Consider the following 19,924-nt stretch of genomic DNA (forward strand, 5'->3'; position numbering starts at 1 on the left):
GATTGAGGTATGCAATATTTTGAATCTAGGTAAGGTATATTTTCATGAGGGAGCTTGCTATATGTTGCACCAAGTTTGCATGGTGTTTAATATTCCATGTTTGACTTTTCCAAGAAGTAGGAAGCAACATTACAATTGCAAGTTAAGGAGTTGTGTTGTGTATCCTCCTACCTATGGAGTCATCATGTATATCAGAATGACAAAGTATAAGCATGGTTATGCCAATTAAATAATCAGTTTTTCATGCAAGAGGGTATCAACTAATAAGGATAGAGGTTGGCAGTGACAAGAAGAAGATTTGTGAGTAGATCTACAAAACAAAAGAAACTTCATCAATGTTGCTGCTTTCATACAAAGCAGTCACCATGAAATTTCATATGTATACTTACAAGTGACTTGACACACTTTCAAATAAGGGGTGTAGCAATTTTCAAATGGTGGTTGAATGGGATATTTTTCCAACCTCTACAGAAGCATTAATTATTGTTTTATTGCTCACATCTCCCATTCATATAGAACTAAATTTATTATTGCAGCTGCTGTCCCACTTTCAACTTGCTGATTTCAATAAAATCAGCCAATGAGTTGTTGATTCCAGACGTGAAACAATGCAAAAATAATTATTGTAAGGTCACTAAATCATGGAATCATTTTGGTGAACATTCTCAACTGAAGAAATCAAAGTTTCCAAATATGGGTCGGCTAAGTGTAATATAATAATTTATATATTGCAAAGATGGTCGGCCAGCATAGATGTACATTTAAATCTGTTTTGGGTGCCAATATTCACAGCTTTCTTCCTTTTGACAATCAACTTCTTGTGCCTTCTCTTTGTGAAGCCTTCCCTCATCTACTCGGTCATTTGCACCAAAAATAATTTGTGCAATCTCTTATCGTAACATGTGTAGGCTTTGCTCCTTGAAGAGTAACCAAGAAAAATACCTTCATTGGACCTAGAGTCAAATTTTCCCAAATCTTCCTCATTTCTTCTTATATAACATTTGCTCCCAAAGACTTTTAAGTATTTTACAGTTGCAGGCCTTCCCTTCCATAGTTCATATGGTGTTTTATTAAGATTGACTCTAATTTGTGTTAAGTTCAGAACATAGACTATTGTATTAACCGCTTTCTTTCCACAACTCCATTTTGTTGTAGAATCCTAGCAGCAGAAAGGTGTCTTCTTATGCCATGTTGTTCACAAAATTCTTCAAATTCATTGGAAGTGAACTCACATCCTCTATCCAATCACCAATGTTAGGCATTTGATTTTTAGTCCAATTTTATTCTCAACTAAGGCTTTGAATGCCTTCAACTTCTCAAAAGCTTCAGATATTTCCTTTAAAAACATGACCCAAGTTATCTTGGAATAGTCATCAATCAACGACATAAAGTAGCTCTCACCTTGCATGCTTTTTGTTTTGGCAAGCCCACATAGATCAGTATGAATAAGTTGTAAGGGTTTAGATGTAGAATATTCCTTGGTCTTGAAGCTCACCCTTGTTTGCTTCCCATATTGGCATTGCTCAAAAATGGTATTTGAAGGCTTTGAAATCCTTGGCCTGTCTCTCACAGCCTACTTATTGCTGATTTTTACAAGATTGTCAAAGTTTAAATGCCCCATCCTTTTGTGCCATAACCAACTCTCCTCTTCTTGTCCCATATAGCACTTTTCACCTTTGATTTCACTAAGAATGTAAAGGTTTTTGGCTTTTCTATTCGTATCTACAATCAATTTTCCTTCCTTCTTGATTTCACATCTCTTAGCATGAAGTTTGAGAGTGTCCTTGGTCACACATTTGACTCACACTTAGGAGATTATGCTTCAACCCTTAACCATATAGAACACTCCCAGTTTTCATTTTTCCATCATCCAAACTAAGAGTACCTTCTCATTTAATATTCTTTGTAGCATTGTCCCCAAATTTCATTGTCCCTTCATTCACTTTCTTGAAGGTGAGGAATTGGTTTTGTCACCAGTCATGTGGCTTGAGAAACCACTATCAATATAATATCGGTCTCTCACATTTTGAGCATGTATGGCAATTTGCACAAACATGGGTCTCTCCTTTTCTTGCCATACTTTTGTACTTTGCTCCTTTTGCATAGCCATAGCATCCTTCTTGTTTTGCTTGGGAGGTTCTACAAAATCACTTCTACAAAAAAGTGTAGTGTGCCCGAAATCATTGCACTTATGGCATATAACATTGTAGTCTACTAGAGGGGCAAAAGAGTTACAGTTCCTATTTGTGAACCCATAAGGACTTTTATTCTTATTCCAGCCAAAATTTCTTGCATGAGTCCTACAATCTATTTCTTTATGACAAATTGATTACATAAAAAGCAATAACCAAAGAAAGAGTGTTTGAACCTAGTCATGTGCACTTGCCTCAAAGGAAAGGACTTTCTGAATTTGTCCTTGTTAGCTTTTGAAAGAGTGCCTGATTTTTGTGGAACTTGACTCTCTTTCTTCTTGTTGCTTCCACTTTCAATGGGACTTTTGAGGACATCAACTTGGCCTTTGATTTTTCTTCATTCACCTTCTTTGGTGACTAAGTGGCTTTAAAATTCAAAGCTTATTCTTCATACCCAATACCTGTCTTAATAAATGGTCACCTTTGCTCATTTATGATATCAGTCAAGATTTTAGTACTCTTTTTAAAATTGAAACTCATATTTAACTTAGCCATTGTTTTCTCTAATTCTTTCCTCAAGGAGAAAATTTTGGATTCAAGCTTTTCACAATTTTCTTCTTTTGCCTTCGATTTTATTCTCGCCTCTTCCTCAATTTGAATTGTCACATTGACGATCATTTCTCCGACTCTTCAAGACTTTGTGACATTTTCACCTTAAATTTGGAGTCCTCTTGAAGCTGTAATTTTTGCTTCAAATTCTTATTCTTAAGTTTATTTCATTTAAAGCACAAATAAGTTCCTCTTCCAAATCTACTTCTCCATCAATTTCATCATTCTCTTCCCCTTCTATCTCCTTCTCTACTTTTTCTTTATCATCTTTTGTTTCTATTGCCATGAAAAGGACCTCCTCTATCAGAGCAACTTTCTTCAGAAGAGCTACATTCTTCCTTGGAATAGAAGCTTTTCTTGTTCTTGTAAGAGCTATTCCGTTTCTAAAATTGCCATGTTTGTGGCTTTTCTATTATGTTTGCCACATCTCTTTACATTATGCTCTTCTTCTTCTTCACTACTTTTTATTTTTGCATATGGGCATTTGGCTGCAAATTGTCCTACTTTTCCACAATTAAAGCAATTCAAAAGCTAACTTACCTTTATACCATTGTTCCACGATCGTTGGGGATGGGGAGACAGGGGGACGAGGGGACGGGGGGACGGGGGGACAAAGGGAAAAAGTTTCGAGGACGGGTTTTAGGAACGGGGGGACTTGGGCCTAGAGGGGGGAAACGCATTTCCGTGGAATACTTTCTGGATCCTTTCTTCAGCTTCCTCGCGAATTAGCTTCTTCTTTGTTAGATTCATCATTAGAACTATCACTTGGCTCGGGCTCCTTATTCTTCATTTTCTTTTGGGGCTTTAAAGGCTGTCTCTTTCTTAGATGGTTTCTCCTTTTCAGTCCTCATTTCGTAAGTTGTGGGAATCCCATGCAACTCATCCATTTTGAGTGTATAAGATCTTTCATTTATTTGTTAGTGGATACTTTGGCATCAAACCTCAAGGGATGAAACCTTAATACTTTTGCACAATTATTTCATCCTCAACCTTTTCTCCAAAGCCTTTGATAGTATTAATGATTTCATCTACACAAAGTAGATAGGCTACAATATTTTCATCATCCTTCACTTTTACGCTTCCAAATTGCCTTCTATTTGTTTGAAGCTTGGCTTTCTTTACCTTATCATCTCCTTCATAAGTCTCTTGAAGTTTGTCCCACGCTTCTTTTGTTGCCACACAATGCATCACTTTGACGAACTCTAATTCTGATAGTCTGTATAAAATTTCATTCATAGGTTTGACATTATTTTTGCTAGCCCTCTCTCTAGCTTGATCCATTGGTGGAGAATTCGGAGCAACATCCACTTACAAACGATTGCCAAATACCAAATCCAAGAGCCATTAAGTAGGTGCTCATCCTTATGCTCCAGAAAGCATAGTTGGTTCCATCAAGCAAAGGAACCTTGTTGGAGGAGAATCCTTCTTGGTAGGCCATGTGTTCTCTTAAGATCTTCCTTCTAGCGATTAAGCTATACCATGAAGGAACCCACTTTGATACCAATTGATGAGCACAAGCTTATACTAAGGGTAGGGAGGGAGGTTGGTGAATCGATATAAGACAATCCTTTTTAACTTTTTCAAATCAATAACCACAATAATAGCTTCAAAATATCAACAATTAGGAACACAAGAAGAACATATGATTTATGAGGAAACCTTTCTAGGAGAAAACCATGGTAAAAAGATTTTCTTATATATAAAAACATCTCTTACAACTTTGTAGGCACCAACCCACTAGGAGGCTCCAATCTCTTTCAACGTGATATACATATATATATATATATATTAGTACAATCTTTCAATTGCGAATCTACTTCTTTATCGTTAACTATGGATGCACTGAAAATCCACCAGTATTTTGAATCCAAAAAGCAAGTTGATCAATTCTTTTTATGTTTTTTCATGCAATCCTCTTGGACATGCTTACCCCAATTGTTATTTCTAGCCTTCTAACCATATGCCCATGCCAAAACTGTGGCCTACAAATGAAATGTTTATTCAAAATGTTCTCTCTTATGCAATCTTATATAAACTCTCTATTTTCTCCATCAATACAGTAAATGATGTTGCCATTGTGTCATATTCCTAGAATGAAACTCATGTGCCATCCTACCACGAAATTCAGACAATTGTGTATATGTAGCAACCAAATCACTAAATGACTCAACAAAACACACAAATTTGTGTTTCTTTTGCATTGCTAGTTATGTATAGATTTACTCTACAAGACCTGATGACCTACCTTAGTTGAATTCATGGGCTTAGTTGAATTCATGGGCTCCAAAAGGGAAACATTAGGCTGCACTTATCACTATAGGGATGGTTAAAATAAAGTATTTATTATTTATCTCAAATTAGTGATTGTGTTGCTCCCAAGTATGGCTAATGGTGAATAGGAAAAACGGTTGCAAAGATAAATGGATAGCATCGAAGAATGGGATAAAGTTAAACTTTGATAGGGCCTCTAAACAGAATCCAATTTAGTAGGTGCAAATTTTGTGATTAGAGATTCTCAGGGCTCTTTTTCTCGGGAGTTCTAAATTATTAGGCACAAAATTGAACAATGGACTAGAGATGGAGGCCCCCCTCGTAGGTCTTCAAGCGACATATATGAAAGGGTATTTTTCTACTGAGGTGGGCAGCAATTCACAAATATAAATGCAGTGGATAAGGAATCATGCTCCAATTGGAAAAACTAAGGGAAATGTTGGAAGAAGAGAAGAAACAAGTTTTCTTCAATTAAAGTGAGTCATTGTTAAAGAGAACAGAATGGAGTTGTGGATTACTTGGCAAATAAAGGGGTCTTTCTTAAGGATATTTCTTATTGGAAGAGCAAGATGGAGACTAATTGCCATAATCTTGCTATATTGCTAGACTTTTTTGCATTGTGCAAAAAGAAATTAAGTATGATTCAGTTCATATGGTGGCAGAGAAGAATTGAAACAGTTAAAACAAAGATCTTGATTACCTTGCATATTTGAAGTTACATAACATAAAACTTCAGATTTATATCTGTGTGATATATGTATTCTCATGGCATAAGACTTTTCAGATTGATATCTGTATGAAATATCGTATTTTTCAGATCATGGGCTATAAAATCTTCCTCGCACTATCAGGATACCAAGGCATTTGAATCAAATAGAAAAAAGTAATGATTGCGGTTGGTATTTATAAACTTTGACATACAAATTATCATTAGCTTAAAATAATATTAAGTAATTGTTAGTTGGCGGTTGTAACTGTACACAAACTACTTGGTAACCACCAACCAACTCAGTTATGAGTGGTAGGAAAACCTTTGTTATTTATGTGTGTCCATTTTCGAAGCAGAAAAAAAAGAGTGAATGCCTCAAATTGAAGAAGTAAACCTTGCATATTATTATTGTTTGAATAAGGCATTATATAAGTGAGTGATGGGGGCGTATGGGCAATACTGAAAGGGTAAAGGCCGATTGCTATATTATATTCTTAAGAAGCGAAATCACTAGTGAAAGCAACAAAATCTTTTTGAAGAAACAGTTGACTGTTGAAAACTTCTGCAACACTGGTTGCAAATCATTATTGTACAAGTAAAGGTGAAAAATTGGTTCTCTTTTGTTCAGTCTCAGACTGTCAAGTATAACTGTTAGAGACTTATAGATTTCCGTTTTTGATAGAAATTTTGAAGAGGTCAGTTGCTTATCAATGGGCTATAACAGCGACAAATTGAGAATTGGATTTTCAGATTAGTGACAAGTGACAATTGACAATGTTTTGAGAAACTATCTGTCATTGCTCACATGTACAGAAACACATTAATCATCAGCACTTCATATGGTTGTTATCAGAATTTGACAAATATACTGAGATGTTCTTCTAATCTGGTTAATCTATACTATAAGTTTCAGTTTTGATCTGCTTGTATAATCTCAGTAACAGTTGCAAAAGAATGTATTGATTTTTCCAGTTGAAGTTCCTATTCAAGTTTTTGTAACTTGGAATTGAAGAGTTGGTGCTCTTGTTGAAAGGGTTGATGCCCTTAATAGTTTGTATTCAAGAAAGAGCTTGTACTCTTAGATAGGGGTTTGGTGACTCCTTAGGGTTAGTGCCCTTAAACATTGATCGTGAGGCTGGATTAGGACAGTAGATCCTAGCAGCATTCTCACCGTGGTTTTCCCATCCTAGGTTTCCATGTAAATCTTGTGCATTGTCTTTATTGCGCATCTCTTTTCATTCCTTTCAGTTTTCAGATTGAAGCTTATTAAAAGTTTAAGTTGTTTAAGAATTAATTTGATAAGGATTGAAATTTTATTTACTACTGATTTACCCACACCCCCCCACCCTCTCAGTAGTAAACCTGTGTTCTACAGCTAGTGACCAACTCATTTATAGAGTAGAAATCTCGAGTAGTGGATAGAGTTATCGTAGGCAACAACATCTATTATAAATGCCCTATCATTCTCATAGGCTATCAATAAATATACCTACAACTTGGAGTGTGCTAAAATAATGATGCGTAGTCAAGGTTATAAGTTGGCATTGTCATGTATAGTTTTATGGGCATTGGTTGAGCTATTAACATTCTAAGATGATTTGATTAGTCTTGGGGTGGGCATGATGTTAATTTCTAGTAGGAGTGGCTCAAGAAACCTGCATCATCATGGGAGGGTGATGGATCATGGCTTGAAAAAGATATTGAATTGCAGTATAGTATAGGGAAGCCAAATGTAATAAAAGTTAACCTTGATAGTGTTGAGGAAAATATGGGGTCCACTCACATGGTTCTATCATGGATGATTTTTCAAGGAAATTAAAGGTGATGTTTATGTTTAATGCAGTGCATGAAAGTTTGTTCAATCTTTTAGTGAAATCAGTAGTGGAGATGGATACTTAGGAGGATGGGAATAGAAGTTTTGGGTTAGTCCTTTGAAGCTTGTGGATAAGCGTAAATAGATGTTGGAGGATCCGGATGTAGATATTAGAGTCATAGATGCCAAAGTCTAATTATTGGTGAACACCTAGAGCTTGGAAAAGTTTTTTCAAGATACTCATTTGGTGATAAAGCATATGGTTGTCTCACAACATATAGGGGTCATGGAGCTTACAAGTCAATTTACAATGCCACTCTTGGAGAATGATTGTTTGGTGCAAGCAATGTGGTGAGCAGAGCTGATTCTTTGGAAGCAACAATAGGTTCAATTATTCCCATTGTTGTGTTGGTCATGGTGTCACACAATGATGTTTATAGCAAGGTTATGATTGCTAGTTGGCATCTCCACCTAGGACTAGAATGGCATGGTGGGCTACATCTCAAATGTACTAGGGTGTGATGTTTGGGTTGTGTGGGTTTTCTCAAATGTTAATGATTTCCTTTTGGTTTAGGATGGTGCACTAACATCTATATGTATGCTTTTGTAGGTAGTCTGTAGTATTATTGTATGCTCGTGTCCTACTACACCTTGTAGTGTGATTAATGCAATTTTTAAGTTATGTTATGAAACGATGATAATTGTATATGGAAAAGACCCCATATATAATCTTAATAAACCTAGTGATTTAGTCAGGCTTACATTGTTGAATTTTCTACGGACCAGCTATGACTTGAACCTAGAACTTGCTATCCACATAATGGGTTCTCTTCCATTAAGCTTTTTATATGGTTTAGAAGTTGGATTGTAACAACACCCTTATCAAACCACTTTTGTGCTTGGAGCTCGTCTTGCTCTAAATGCTATGTTGATTTTGCCATGAACCAACAAAGGGAGTCATGGCAATGCCAAGTGTGAATGACATACCACAATTTCAAATATGCAAACTTAGGATACAACACAACAACATAAAAAATGGAGGTCTGTGTTGAGACATGGACCAGTTAGGACTCGAACCTAGGACCTTCCATATGCTACTGGAGTGCTCTACCACTGAGCTATTGGCCCCTCTTGGACTAGTCCATTGTCGGTCCGAGTGTGGCTTATTTCAAAAACCAACACCCCCCCTTAAGCCACACCTCTCGTGTGCTTGGGGCTCCTAGCCTGGACCTGGCTCTGATACCATGTTGAGACATGGACTAGCTAGGACTCAAACCTAGGACCTTCCATACGCTGCTGGAGTGCTCTACCACTGAGCTACTGGCCCCTCTTGGACCAGTCCATCGTCGGTCTGGGTGTGACTTATTTCCAACACCAACACCCCCCCTTAAGCCACACCTCTCGTGTGCTTGGGGCTCCTAGCCTGGACCTAGCTCTGATACCATGTTGAGACATGGGCCAGCTAGGACTCAAACCTAGGACCTTCCATACGCTGCTGGAGTGCTCTACCACTGAGCTACTGGCCCCTCTTGGACCAGTCCATCGTCGGTCCAGGTGTGGCTTATTTCCAACACCAACAATCTGAACTATAAATCAAAATAGGTAAGGATTAATAGCTAATCTACATAGTACCTCAAATTGACTTGGAATCTCAATTCCTATTGAGGGTTTTATTTTATTTCAAATAAGTTGTATACTGCTTAACCCGATGAATAGGACTAAGGTGAAAATAAGAAAAGCTAATAAAAAACCAAAATAACTAATTATAGTAAGCATGGAAGAAATCAATGAAAAAAAGCAATGATTGATACGTATTTTTGTTAGGCAATTACCTCAATTTTATCTAGGAGCAGAAAAAAGAGTTTAAATAAATACATACAAATTTAGAATGGAATATCTCACAATTATACACCAAAACAAAACTACTCTGAGAATGAACATATTATTGACATTAACTGTCACATCATAAAAACAAAAAAGAATGTCCTCATTGATGATATGGCCATAACCTTGTATGGCTTTTGATATAAAAACCTGAATCCCACTAGCATGGGAATATATGTTTTTTAGGATAGCATGTATCAACTCAATACAACACATACATATAAAAAAAGGTAAGGTGCAACAAAAGGCCACAATGCTCGAGACATTGGCTATCCTAACAACTCAAATTTTGTATAGCCTTTATATTAACCATTCTTTTATTCATGCACTTGTCTTATTATGATACATAGAATGATTAGTCAAAATTAAATCCACATATGGCTCCTCTATGTTGAGCATTTAATTCATATCATTAATGGCACCATTATTTGTCCTTGCTATCTTTAGCATAATTTTGTTGCATCGCATTATAATCTTCTTGACCAAATTGAGGGCATGCTTTCATCAATTACAAGTTGATATAGATCACCATATGCTCAAAACAATAAGTTTTATTTTCTTTGCTCTCTCCAAATGGGAGACAAATTAGCACTATATTTTAAGTACCTTATGACTTATCTAAAACAGAATCCAAGTGTGAGATTATTATTTATAAAAACTATGGAGGGTCCCTAGCTATTGGTTTTGTCTATCCCAAACCTTGGTCTTGGCCCTTTACTTAAGCTGTCAATTTTAGAGACTTCTGTCTTTAGAAGGCCCTCGATTTCAGATACTTCAATCTTTAGAAGGCCCTCCTGGGACCATTAGATCGATTAAATCCTAACATATTCAAGCCATTGGAGGTTTCAAGTGTGAACTAAATTAAGCTGGTAAAACAGAATTCAAGTGTGAGATTATTATTTATAAAAACTATGGAGGGTCCTGTTGATGTGTTTTTTATAAACATGAGAACACAGAATAAAATACCCAAAAGTATCTTATCCTCTCTTGAACAAAGCTTCTCAAATGTTGAAGATTGGCTTAAGGTTCACTTGAGATAACTCCAAGGTTCTGGTATGTCGGATCACGACGTGTGGATAAGAACAGTTGGTTGATGTGATTGTTGGTATCACAAGGGGACTTACATTGAATTGTCGAATGCTTGAATCGCTGGAACTTAGATCATCTGATGTTGCGATCTTGTGATGCTTTGTTTTATCCTAAACTAGCTTGAGTTTGAAAAAATGGCAAAAGGTGAAAGGTTGAGAGAGTTCTATTCTAAGGCCTAGAATGTAAGAAGATGAATGAATGATTAGATGGACCCCTACCGAGCGAGGTCTCACCATCAAACTGAACAATTTGACACAAGCTCAGTGCAACCTTCTAAGGACGTTTCAAAGATGTTCAAATCATTACCATCAAACATTGCTCACCATTCCAATTAACACATAAACAATGGACGCCTAACAATTTGGATTTAAGCTCATATCACTCTAGTTGACTACACAAGGCACACTTACAATCAGTAAGAGGATGGTGGTATTGACTAAACGGATTCCACACAAATGCATTCAAAAAAATTCCTCCATTCAATCTAATCAACATGAAAATAAATTGAGAAGTAAAGACCATGCAAGTTGTTGAAGTAACAAATCAGATTCACCATAACTTCAATGAAATCAATTGCTCTTTACAACAAGGCTTTGACAACAATCTTTTTCTTCTCCTAATCTAGCTTCTATTCTAATTCACTATTCTATTCACTAACTATTCACCTATTTCTCTATTGCTATTACTATTAACCTTTACAAAATGAGGAGCTTGAGCTTTTTATAACGCTCTCAATACAATTCAATGGCTCAGATCAATTTGAGATCAATGGTCGAGATTTTACAAAGGAACCCTAATTAGGGTTTGTTACAACAAACTCAATTCTGGCCAATGAAATACTTACAACACTTTGGCATGACCAATAGATAATAAGGGTAGGTGCCTTGAAGTTTGTGCCATCACGAGTGAGTCGGGTACATTGAACCAAGACATGATGTGGAATTCTTTTGATTGATAGAGATAGTGATTGGGATGATGACTAGGATTCCACCTTTAACTTGCACTTGGTAGGCTTGATAGATCATCATGAAGGAATATTTCTTGATACTCAACATTATCTAGCTTCAGCAATGATGATGATGATGATCTTCAAATCTTTGATTAACTCTTCTGAAACTATCCTCTTGAGGGCTTCAATCATGTTAGTGTAAGGTATAGATCTTGGTTTTGAAGTATCGATGTGCCTTATAATGAACTCTTGATGTCACCACTGCTTCTCTTCTTTGGAATTCTTTCTCTGTGACTCCCTAGTGTTGTGAAAGTTGAGATTCCTCTTAGGCATTTTGTGCTTGTAAATGAAGCTTTCCTCCTTGCATGGCGATGTAGATCTTACAATATTTCTCCTTTCGCTTTGCAATCAACATCCTCTCTCATCTGCAAAACAAAACAAACATGATATCAACTATATAATATATAATTTTGATATTTTTTTTAACTTGATATATCCCTTGATTTTATGTGTTTTGCAAGCTTGATAAGAGGATTTAGAGAGAATTTGCCTTCGTGAAGGAGCACTTGAAGTTGCTTTTCGCTCCTAGAGAGGAGCTCTTGAAGTTCGCTCCACCCTTGATGTTCATTAAGTTGCCCTTGTCTTTTGAGCTTGCTCTCCTTCATTTTCTTTCATCTTTAAAGTTTTTAGTCATTACTTGATGACAACATGAAGAACTACCTTTAGGAGAGGTCTCTTATAGGAATTTTTCTCTGAGAGTGCTGCTCATGAAGTTCGCCTTGACTTTGCTTCACATGAAGTGATCTTTGAGCTTCTATCTTCATCTTCTTAACTCAAAATGACTCTTTCCAAACTTCAAATCAGTTTAAGGTAGTAGTCATGTAACCAATCTTGGAACTTAGCCTTCAACTAGGAACACGTGGAGTAGAGTTCACTCACTTAAAATTCGCTCACGTGTCTTCATTTTTGAAATTCGCTCATCCCGCTTGATTCTTGAAGTTAACTTCTTACTCATCTTGCCTCATCTTATATTCTAAATTGTTCCCTCTCAAGGAAACTAAGGCATCAAATCAGCTTAAGAAAATGACTTATTAGCTGCCTTGCATCTTGTTGTGAGTAAAGGAGACAAATTCGCTCATGTATGCTGATCTTTGAAATTCACTGATTTGTGCTGATTTATGAAGTTCGCTCATGGGTATCCATTTTTTAAATTCATTCATCCTCAAAATGCAAAATTCGCTCATGTAGCTTCATTTTTTAAGTTCGCTCATCCTTTTCAATCCTTGAAGTTCGCTCTTGTAGGTCAAGTTGTGAAGTTCATTCATAACATTCAATCTTAGGTGCTTGGACATTGAATTCGCTCATCTCCCTTTAATCATGAAATTCTCTCATATACCCCAATTCTTGAAGTTCGCTGATGTGTATTAATTGTTTTGAAGTTCAATGATGTAGGTCAAGTTGTGAACTTCGCTGATGTAGGTCAAGTTGTGAAATTCGATGATGTAGGTTGATCTTTGAAGTTCACTCATCCCCCTTGATTCTCGAAGTCGCTCATCTACCTTGATTCTTGAAGTCGCTCATCTACCTTGAAATGTGAAGTCGCTCATATGCCTTGAAATGTGAAGTCACTCATCTACCTTGAAATGTGAAGTCGCTCATATGTCTTGATTCTTGAAGCTGCTCATCTACCTTGAAATGTGAAGTTGCTCATCTACCTTGAAATGTGAAGTCGCTCATATGCCTTGACATGTGAAGTCGCTCATATGCCTTGACAATGAAGTCGCTCATCTACCTTGAAATGTGAAGTCGCTCATCTGTCTTGATTCTTGAAGTTGCTCATATGCATCAAATCTTGAAGTTCACTTATCTACCTCCATTCTTGAAGTTTGCTCATGGGGTTCAATCCTTGAAGTTCGCTCGTATAGATCAAATCATGAAGTTCAACATGAAATTCGCTCATGTGGTGGAGTTGAAGAAGTTTGCTCATGTGTATCAAATCTTGAAGTTCGTTCATGTACTCCATTTTGTGAAGTTCGCTCTTATACCCCAATTTGTGAAGTTCGCTGATGTAGCTTGATCTTTGAAGTTCGCCCATATAGCTTGATTTGAGAAGTTCGTTCATCTACCTTGAAACATGAAGTTTGCTCATATATCTTGATTCTTGAAGTCGCTCATCTACCTTGAAATGTGAAGTCGCTCATCTACCTTGATTCTTAAAGTCGCTCATATTCTTGAAGTCGCTCATATGCATCAAATCTTGAAGTTCGCTCAGGGGGTCCAATTTGTGAAGTTCGCTCACTTAGGCTCAAACATGAAGTAAACCTCATGAGGACTTGGAGATGAAGTAGATTTGCAAAATGAGCTTATCTCCAATCATTATGTTGCATATTGAAACACTCAAACTCATACTCAAACATACACTCAATCAAGGCACTCAAGGGAAATTCGCCCTCCTATCTCTCAACATGAAGTTCGCTCATACAGCCTAATTCTTGAAGTTCGCCTCCTTATAGATAAACCTGAAGTGTGCTCTCTTAGGCTTGAACATGAAGTTAAGGTTTTGGGGCTTGGAGAATGAAGTGAATTTGAAATCAAATATTGCCTATTTGCTCATCACCTTGCTTCATTTTCTCCATTCAAACTTACAAGATACGGTTCCTTGAAACAACTTCGGTTGAGCTCACGATTGACCCACATGACATTTAGACCTTATGAACTTACTCACTTCACACTCAGACAAGGCTTTTAGGGGGATTTGCTCCAAGGGTGATGGTCATGAAGTACGTTCCTAAGGGTATGCACATGAAGCAAAGGTTCTAACTCACTCATTTCACACCTCACACAAGGTTATCCACCTAACTCCTGACTTTTGACCACCTATACCCCTCTGATGCAAAGGCTAATAGCCAAGGACTCAAAACGCTATCCTAGAAAGCAGGAAAAAAGTGGGGGTCCCCATTTGCAATAGGGCGATGTGTGAATACCTCACAACAGGTCCCTAGCTATTGGTTTTGTCTATCCCAAACATTGGTCTTGGCCCTTTACTTAAGCTGTCAATTTCAGAGACTTCTGTCTTTAGAAGGCCCTCAATTTCAGATACTTCAGTCTTTAGAAGGCCCTCCTAGGACCATTAGATCAATTAAATCCTAACACATTCAAGCCATTGGAGGTTTCAAGTTTGAACTAAATTAAGCTGGTAATCCAGGGAACAATACATTAGTTAAGTAACTTAATGCATTATAAGCAGCAATTGAACAAAACTCAAACAAAATAAGATTGAAAATCACTGACTAGCTGAACTAAGTAGATTTTTATTTCAGTTGAAATCTTATTAAAAAAAAAACAGGCAAACACTCTAGGACAGATATATGCCTTTACTCTACTTGCATGTTTCTTAGCTAGTCATTGTATTGCTTTTCAGACAAGAATTAAAGGAAGGGAAAGAGCTTGACTCTTCATAATCTGTATTCTCCTAGAATACACTTAGCAAATATGAAGTGAATGAACTTTCACCTTCCATCTCATGTGCACACCAAAAACAAATAAAAATTGTTTTATGCACAAAACAGACCTCTTATAAACTAAAAAATGAGGTAAATTGACTTTTCACCTCCCACCTCATAAGCACACAAGACGAACAAAAATTTATTATATGTGAATAAACCTGTTATACTTTTCATCAATAAATACTAACATACCACTTCTGTATTCCAAGTCTATATGTTGTTTCTTCTTCACTTTTGCTTCACTCCAAAACTGCTCTGCATTTCTAGACTTGATCCAAAGGCATTGTGAACATGTCTTTTATTAGTTCACTTGTGGAAGCGATATATAGGATTAACTATCTTCTGTTTACTTAACACACTCAAAAAGTGATATGTCATATCTGTGTGTTTTGTCTTCATATGAAGGACAAAATTCTTTGCAATTTTGATGGGACTCTGATTATCAATATTCAATGCTGTAGGACCATTTTTACCATTCTACTACTCTCCAAGAATCCTACAAAGATGTAATAAATCTCTTGAACATAACATACTGCAATGTATTCTGATTAAGTTGCCATGTTAGCCCCTGTATCCTATTTCTTGCAACACCAACCTACTAAACCTATCCCTAAGATGTCTTCTGAACCTAAAACTTCCCATACAGATGGTGATAAATATATGAGACATCACAATCCTTGGTGAAGTCGATCAAGAACACTCAATCATCTTACCCTTACACTAAGTTGGGATTAACTACTTTCAAGATGAAGGTTCAGTGACTCACCCTATTTTACCACCCAAACTACAGGGTAGATGCACATTGCCCTTTTTCTCTCTGCTTCTGTTGAGTTATTAAAGGTGAATGTTAGCTAATTAAGGTTCTCTTGCTTCCTCTCTTATGGTTCATTCAAACAATGAACCATCTTACCCCAAGACAGTCCCCTTAGGGCATCATCAAGCTCTATATTGGCCCTCTCACTTTCATTGTTGAGGATGTTGCTCCTTCGCCTATTGCAGATTATGATGTAGATGTGGACTAGAGCTTTTATCTCCATTACACCTACTCCATGTTTACTGAGGGCCATCTTTCCATAGAATTGTTTGTCCCATGTGCTTTGTTTACATGATTTATTTACTTTTACCCACTTTAGGTTTAATCCTTTCTTATATGGTTCTTTTGATGTTTTAATTTTCAATACATTTTTGTTTATTAGAGTTTGTTTTCACACTCGTAATTGCTACTATGGTTTGCACCATTTTTTATTACCATTGATTTTTAAGGCCATTTGTGGGCATCAATATAATATGTTTTGCATTTTCACAAGATAATACTCTATAGTTTTCAATGTAGACCAGTATTTCAAGCTGACAATTGATCTTGATCTTTTATATTTGGAGGTTCATTTCATGAACACTCTTCCATTTTGTACAAAGGAATAAATATGTCAAAATCTTTATTTCATACAAATTTGCAAATCAATACTTGTCTCAAAACCTAAACCAAATCAACAGGCTCAAAAAAACTCACCTCAAGTTGTTCATGCAATCGTTTTTGAACCTCCATCTGCATCTGAAGAGCTTCTGTGATTTGAGTTCCCCTATGGACAAAAAAAGGGCATAACAGTAAGGGATAGCAGTAGATCTCTAAAAAATCGCATTTGAAAGTTATACTAAAAAATTTGCATATAATAAGTCAGGTTTTAGGAATTTCACAAAGTGACTTTGAGATTGTAGATGCTTAGATTTATAAATTTTATATCTTCAATTCATATGTTTTATGTGAATTTCTATTTCCAGAGTTAGTGTGTTTTTGCTAGTTTCACAAAAGCATTTACACCCATATGATTGGAGAAAGTGGATTTTCAAAGACATACTGCACCATAACGTTTCATTGGATCGTTCAAGTTTAGTGGTTAGGTTTTAAAAAGTATAACTTTTAGTTTCTTGTCCTTGCATTATGAACCAAGGATGATTGGCAAGATGGCAATAACTTGTGGTCTAAATGTCATTAAAATTCATCAGCATTGTTGTTGACATCGTCATAATCTTGAAAACACTATTTAATCTATTTCTGTTGTATAAGTTTTGATTGTATTAGCATTCCCAATTTCACCAGCACTCTTTAATTTAACTTTATACATTCCAAATAACTATAATCTATAACCTTTTCATTATTCATAAACTATTGCAGGGGGGCATCCACTGGGAGCTCATTTGTGTCGTCCTTTTTCAGCTAGAGGAATGTCGTCGTACATCAACGATCAAACTATGGATGGTGTTTCACAATATCCCTAAGCATTTCTTTCATATATTTGCTCCAATGCTATGTTACTCAACTTTCTATTAAATCAAAGGATTTAAACAACTTACAACACTGTTTAACTAATTGGTGGTCTATATCCACTACTTATGTGAAGTCACATAAATTATGTTGTTCGCTCTCCCAACTATCATTGAAGAGCGTAAATGTTGTTGAAAGGTTTGTAAATTTTGGAAAATTATTATTAAAAAGTCAATCATGTATGTTTTCAGTGTCTTGGCTCCTTACGTTTTTTATTTTATAGTTTGTACAATATACTACATTCCTAGGTTATACTTGTACATGAGTGTCATACTAGGAAGATCATTTTCCTCATTTCCAAAAAATGTTTCACATTATCTTTAGCATGTTTTAAATTTAAAAGACATTTATATATTTAGCAGGTGGTCAGACGACTTGTGAAGGTTCATGAGGCACATGGTAATCTGTAATATCCCACTAATTTTTTTTTTGTTTTTTCAGGCCAATAGCAATTCATCCACAACAATTACCCGTTAAGGTTAGAGTAATAAGCAAAACAACTAAAAGGGAACCCTTCCACCTTTTGTTCACCGAGAGCCCAGACTGGGAGGGTGAGAGCATACGGTGTTCCGGGGATCGTCAGCATCAATAAACAAACTGAACATTACAACTGCATGGGCGGCAAGCCATCCCCTTCTGCTTATCCAGCAGGATAGAAACTAAACTTCTTGGCGGTGAACCGACCAAGGGAAAGATTACAAGAAATAGAAGTTCAATCACTCTACCACGTATTTCAGCGGGAGGACATTACATTAACAATCACTCTACCGCATATTTCAACGGGAGGACCAAAACATTGAACTTATCACTCGACCACTTATTCAGCGGGAGGACATTACATTAAAACATCACTCTACCGCATATTTCAGCGGGAGGACTATTTATCAAAGAAAACTAAATTACAAAACTGAGAAGGCGGCAAGCCAGCCTCTTCCACTTATGCAGTGGGAATTACAAATAAAAGCAGATAGAATGGGATGCTCAGTACTACTGAAACAATCCTTACAATATGGAGATGAGATGAGAAGATTAACTGCAGATTTCTACACAATACTGTAATTTTCTGTTACACTGCTCTGCAGGCTGAAAGTACAGTTCCAGCAGCCCATGAAAACATGAAAATACTCATAACTCACTCAATTTTTACCCGAATTGATTCAAATCAAGCCCAATCCCACCGTACATCCAATACAATGACAACCAATCACAGCCACACCCCAAACAACCCTTTTTTTATTTTGCACGCATCCCAATGCAACCCAAAAAACCCACGCCTAGACTAGGAATTTCGATTTTGCATAATTAAATCAATACTCAAACAAATGTGCTAAAAACTTACAAACTTATTTGCCAGTGCTGGGAAGGAAGATAGGAATAATACCCATAACTATCAGACGCTCTAGCAGAGAGATGTGAGCAAAAATGTGTTTCAGCCACAGGCAAAACCAGCAAGTCCAGAATCGTTGCAACACCAAGATGACTATGGCAAAGCTCTAAAAACGATAGAAGAATACAAGGCACAGCTAGGTACTGTATTTCAAGTACGAAACCGGGTAGCACTAGGGAGACGCACTCCGAAGCCTCAAGTTCTGTCGCCAATCCGGCAGCATAACATTACAGATTTTCAAGATGATACAAATGGGAACCCAAGCCTCATATTTATAACTTCATTCATCAAACTCAAATGACATCCCTCCAAATTTCACGCTTGCATTTGAATTTCATTTCCACTCACATGTGGACCCAAGTGTAGCGCCCATTCTCCTAAGTCAAAACTCACGCCCAAGAAGGGGGAGGAACCACGTTGGACACTTAGGCACAAAATGGCGATGTAAAGTGAAATAATATCCCTTTTAAAAATATTTCACATCCCATAAAACAATTGAATTTCGCTCAAATTTAGGATTAAACAGGCATTAATCCCAAATTTAATAAACCAGTAGCCAATAAATAGATTAATTAAATATTAACCTTAGGAAAGGAAATAATATTTAATTATGTTGCAAATGTCTCCCGTACTGATCATTATCACCTCCAAGATGAAACTGAGCCCAGACGACCACAAACTGTTGCAGAATTCAGACCCCTGTCTACTGCCAAAAATAGAAATGTGCCACCCAGCCACTTACTAAAAATAGTAAGTCAAGAATTAATGCTCAGAAAAATATGATCATCGCGTCCAGAGGCAAAGCAAGGAGTGCTCGGTCGGACAATGGCACCAGAATGGTCATCCCCTGACTTACTAAAAATAGTAAGTCCTCGTTTCATCGATGCTAGACCCTGATTACTCATTCCACCTAGCCTACGGGTCTCAGGAATAGGCTAATGGACCTCTGAAAGAACATCAGTGAGAAGGGGACATTACAGTCCGCCCTCCCCAAAATTGCTTGTCCTCAAGCAACTGTAAGGCTGGATGCAATAGAATCTCCTCATTCTCCCACGTAGCATCCTCTGCTGGTAGATTCTTCCATTTGATCAAGTATTCCCTGATCACTCTTCTCCTCAAAGTTCGCTCCCTGAATTCAAGGACAGTTTCTGGAACCAAAACCAACTCTCCCTCCTCGTCAAGTGGAGGTAGCTCAACTGAAGCAACTACATTATGTCCCAAAGCCTTCTTAAGGCGAGACACATGAAACACA

General features: G+C 36.8%; 1 protein-coding gene across 4 annotated transcripts in view; it reads right to left on the bottom strand.

The window, feature by feature from the left end:
• LOC131053083 (protein PHOSPHATE STARVATION RESPONSE 3) overlaps nt 1–19,924 on the bottom strand; it is a 101,500-nt gene that overhangs the window by 31,698 nt on the left and 49,878 nt on the right. For all 4 annotated transcript variants that reach the window (XM_057987686.1, XM_057987685.2, XM_057987688.2 and 1 more), the window contains one exon: nt 16,473–16,542. In XM_057987686.1, coding sequence (XP_057843669.1) covers nt 16,473–16,542 — 70 coding nt within the window. The remainder of the gene's footprint in view (nt 1–16,472; nt 16,543–19,924) is intronic.

This window comes from Cryptomeria japonica, chromosome 9, assembly GCF_030272615.1.
Source record: "Cryptomeria japonica chromosome 9, Sugi_1.0, whole genome shotgun sequence".
Lineage (NCBI taxonomy): Eukaryota > Viridiplantae > Streptophyta > Pinopsida > Cupressales > Cupressaceae > Cryptomeria > Cryptomeria japonica.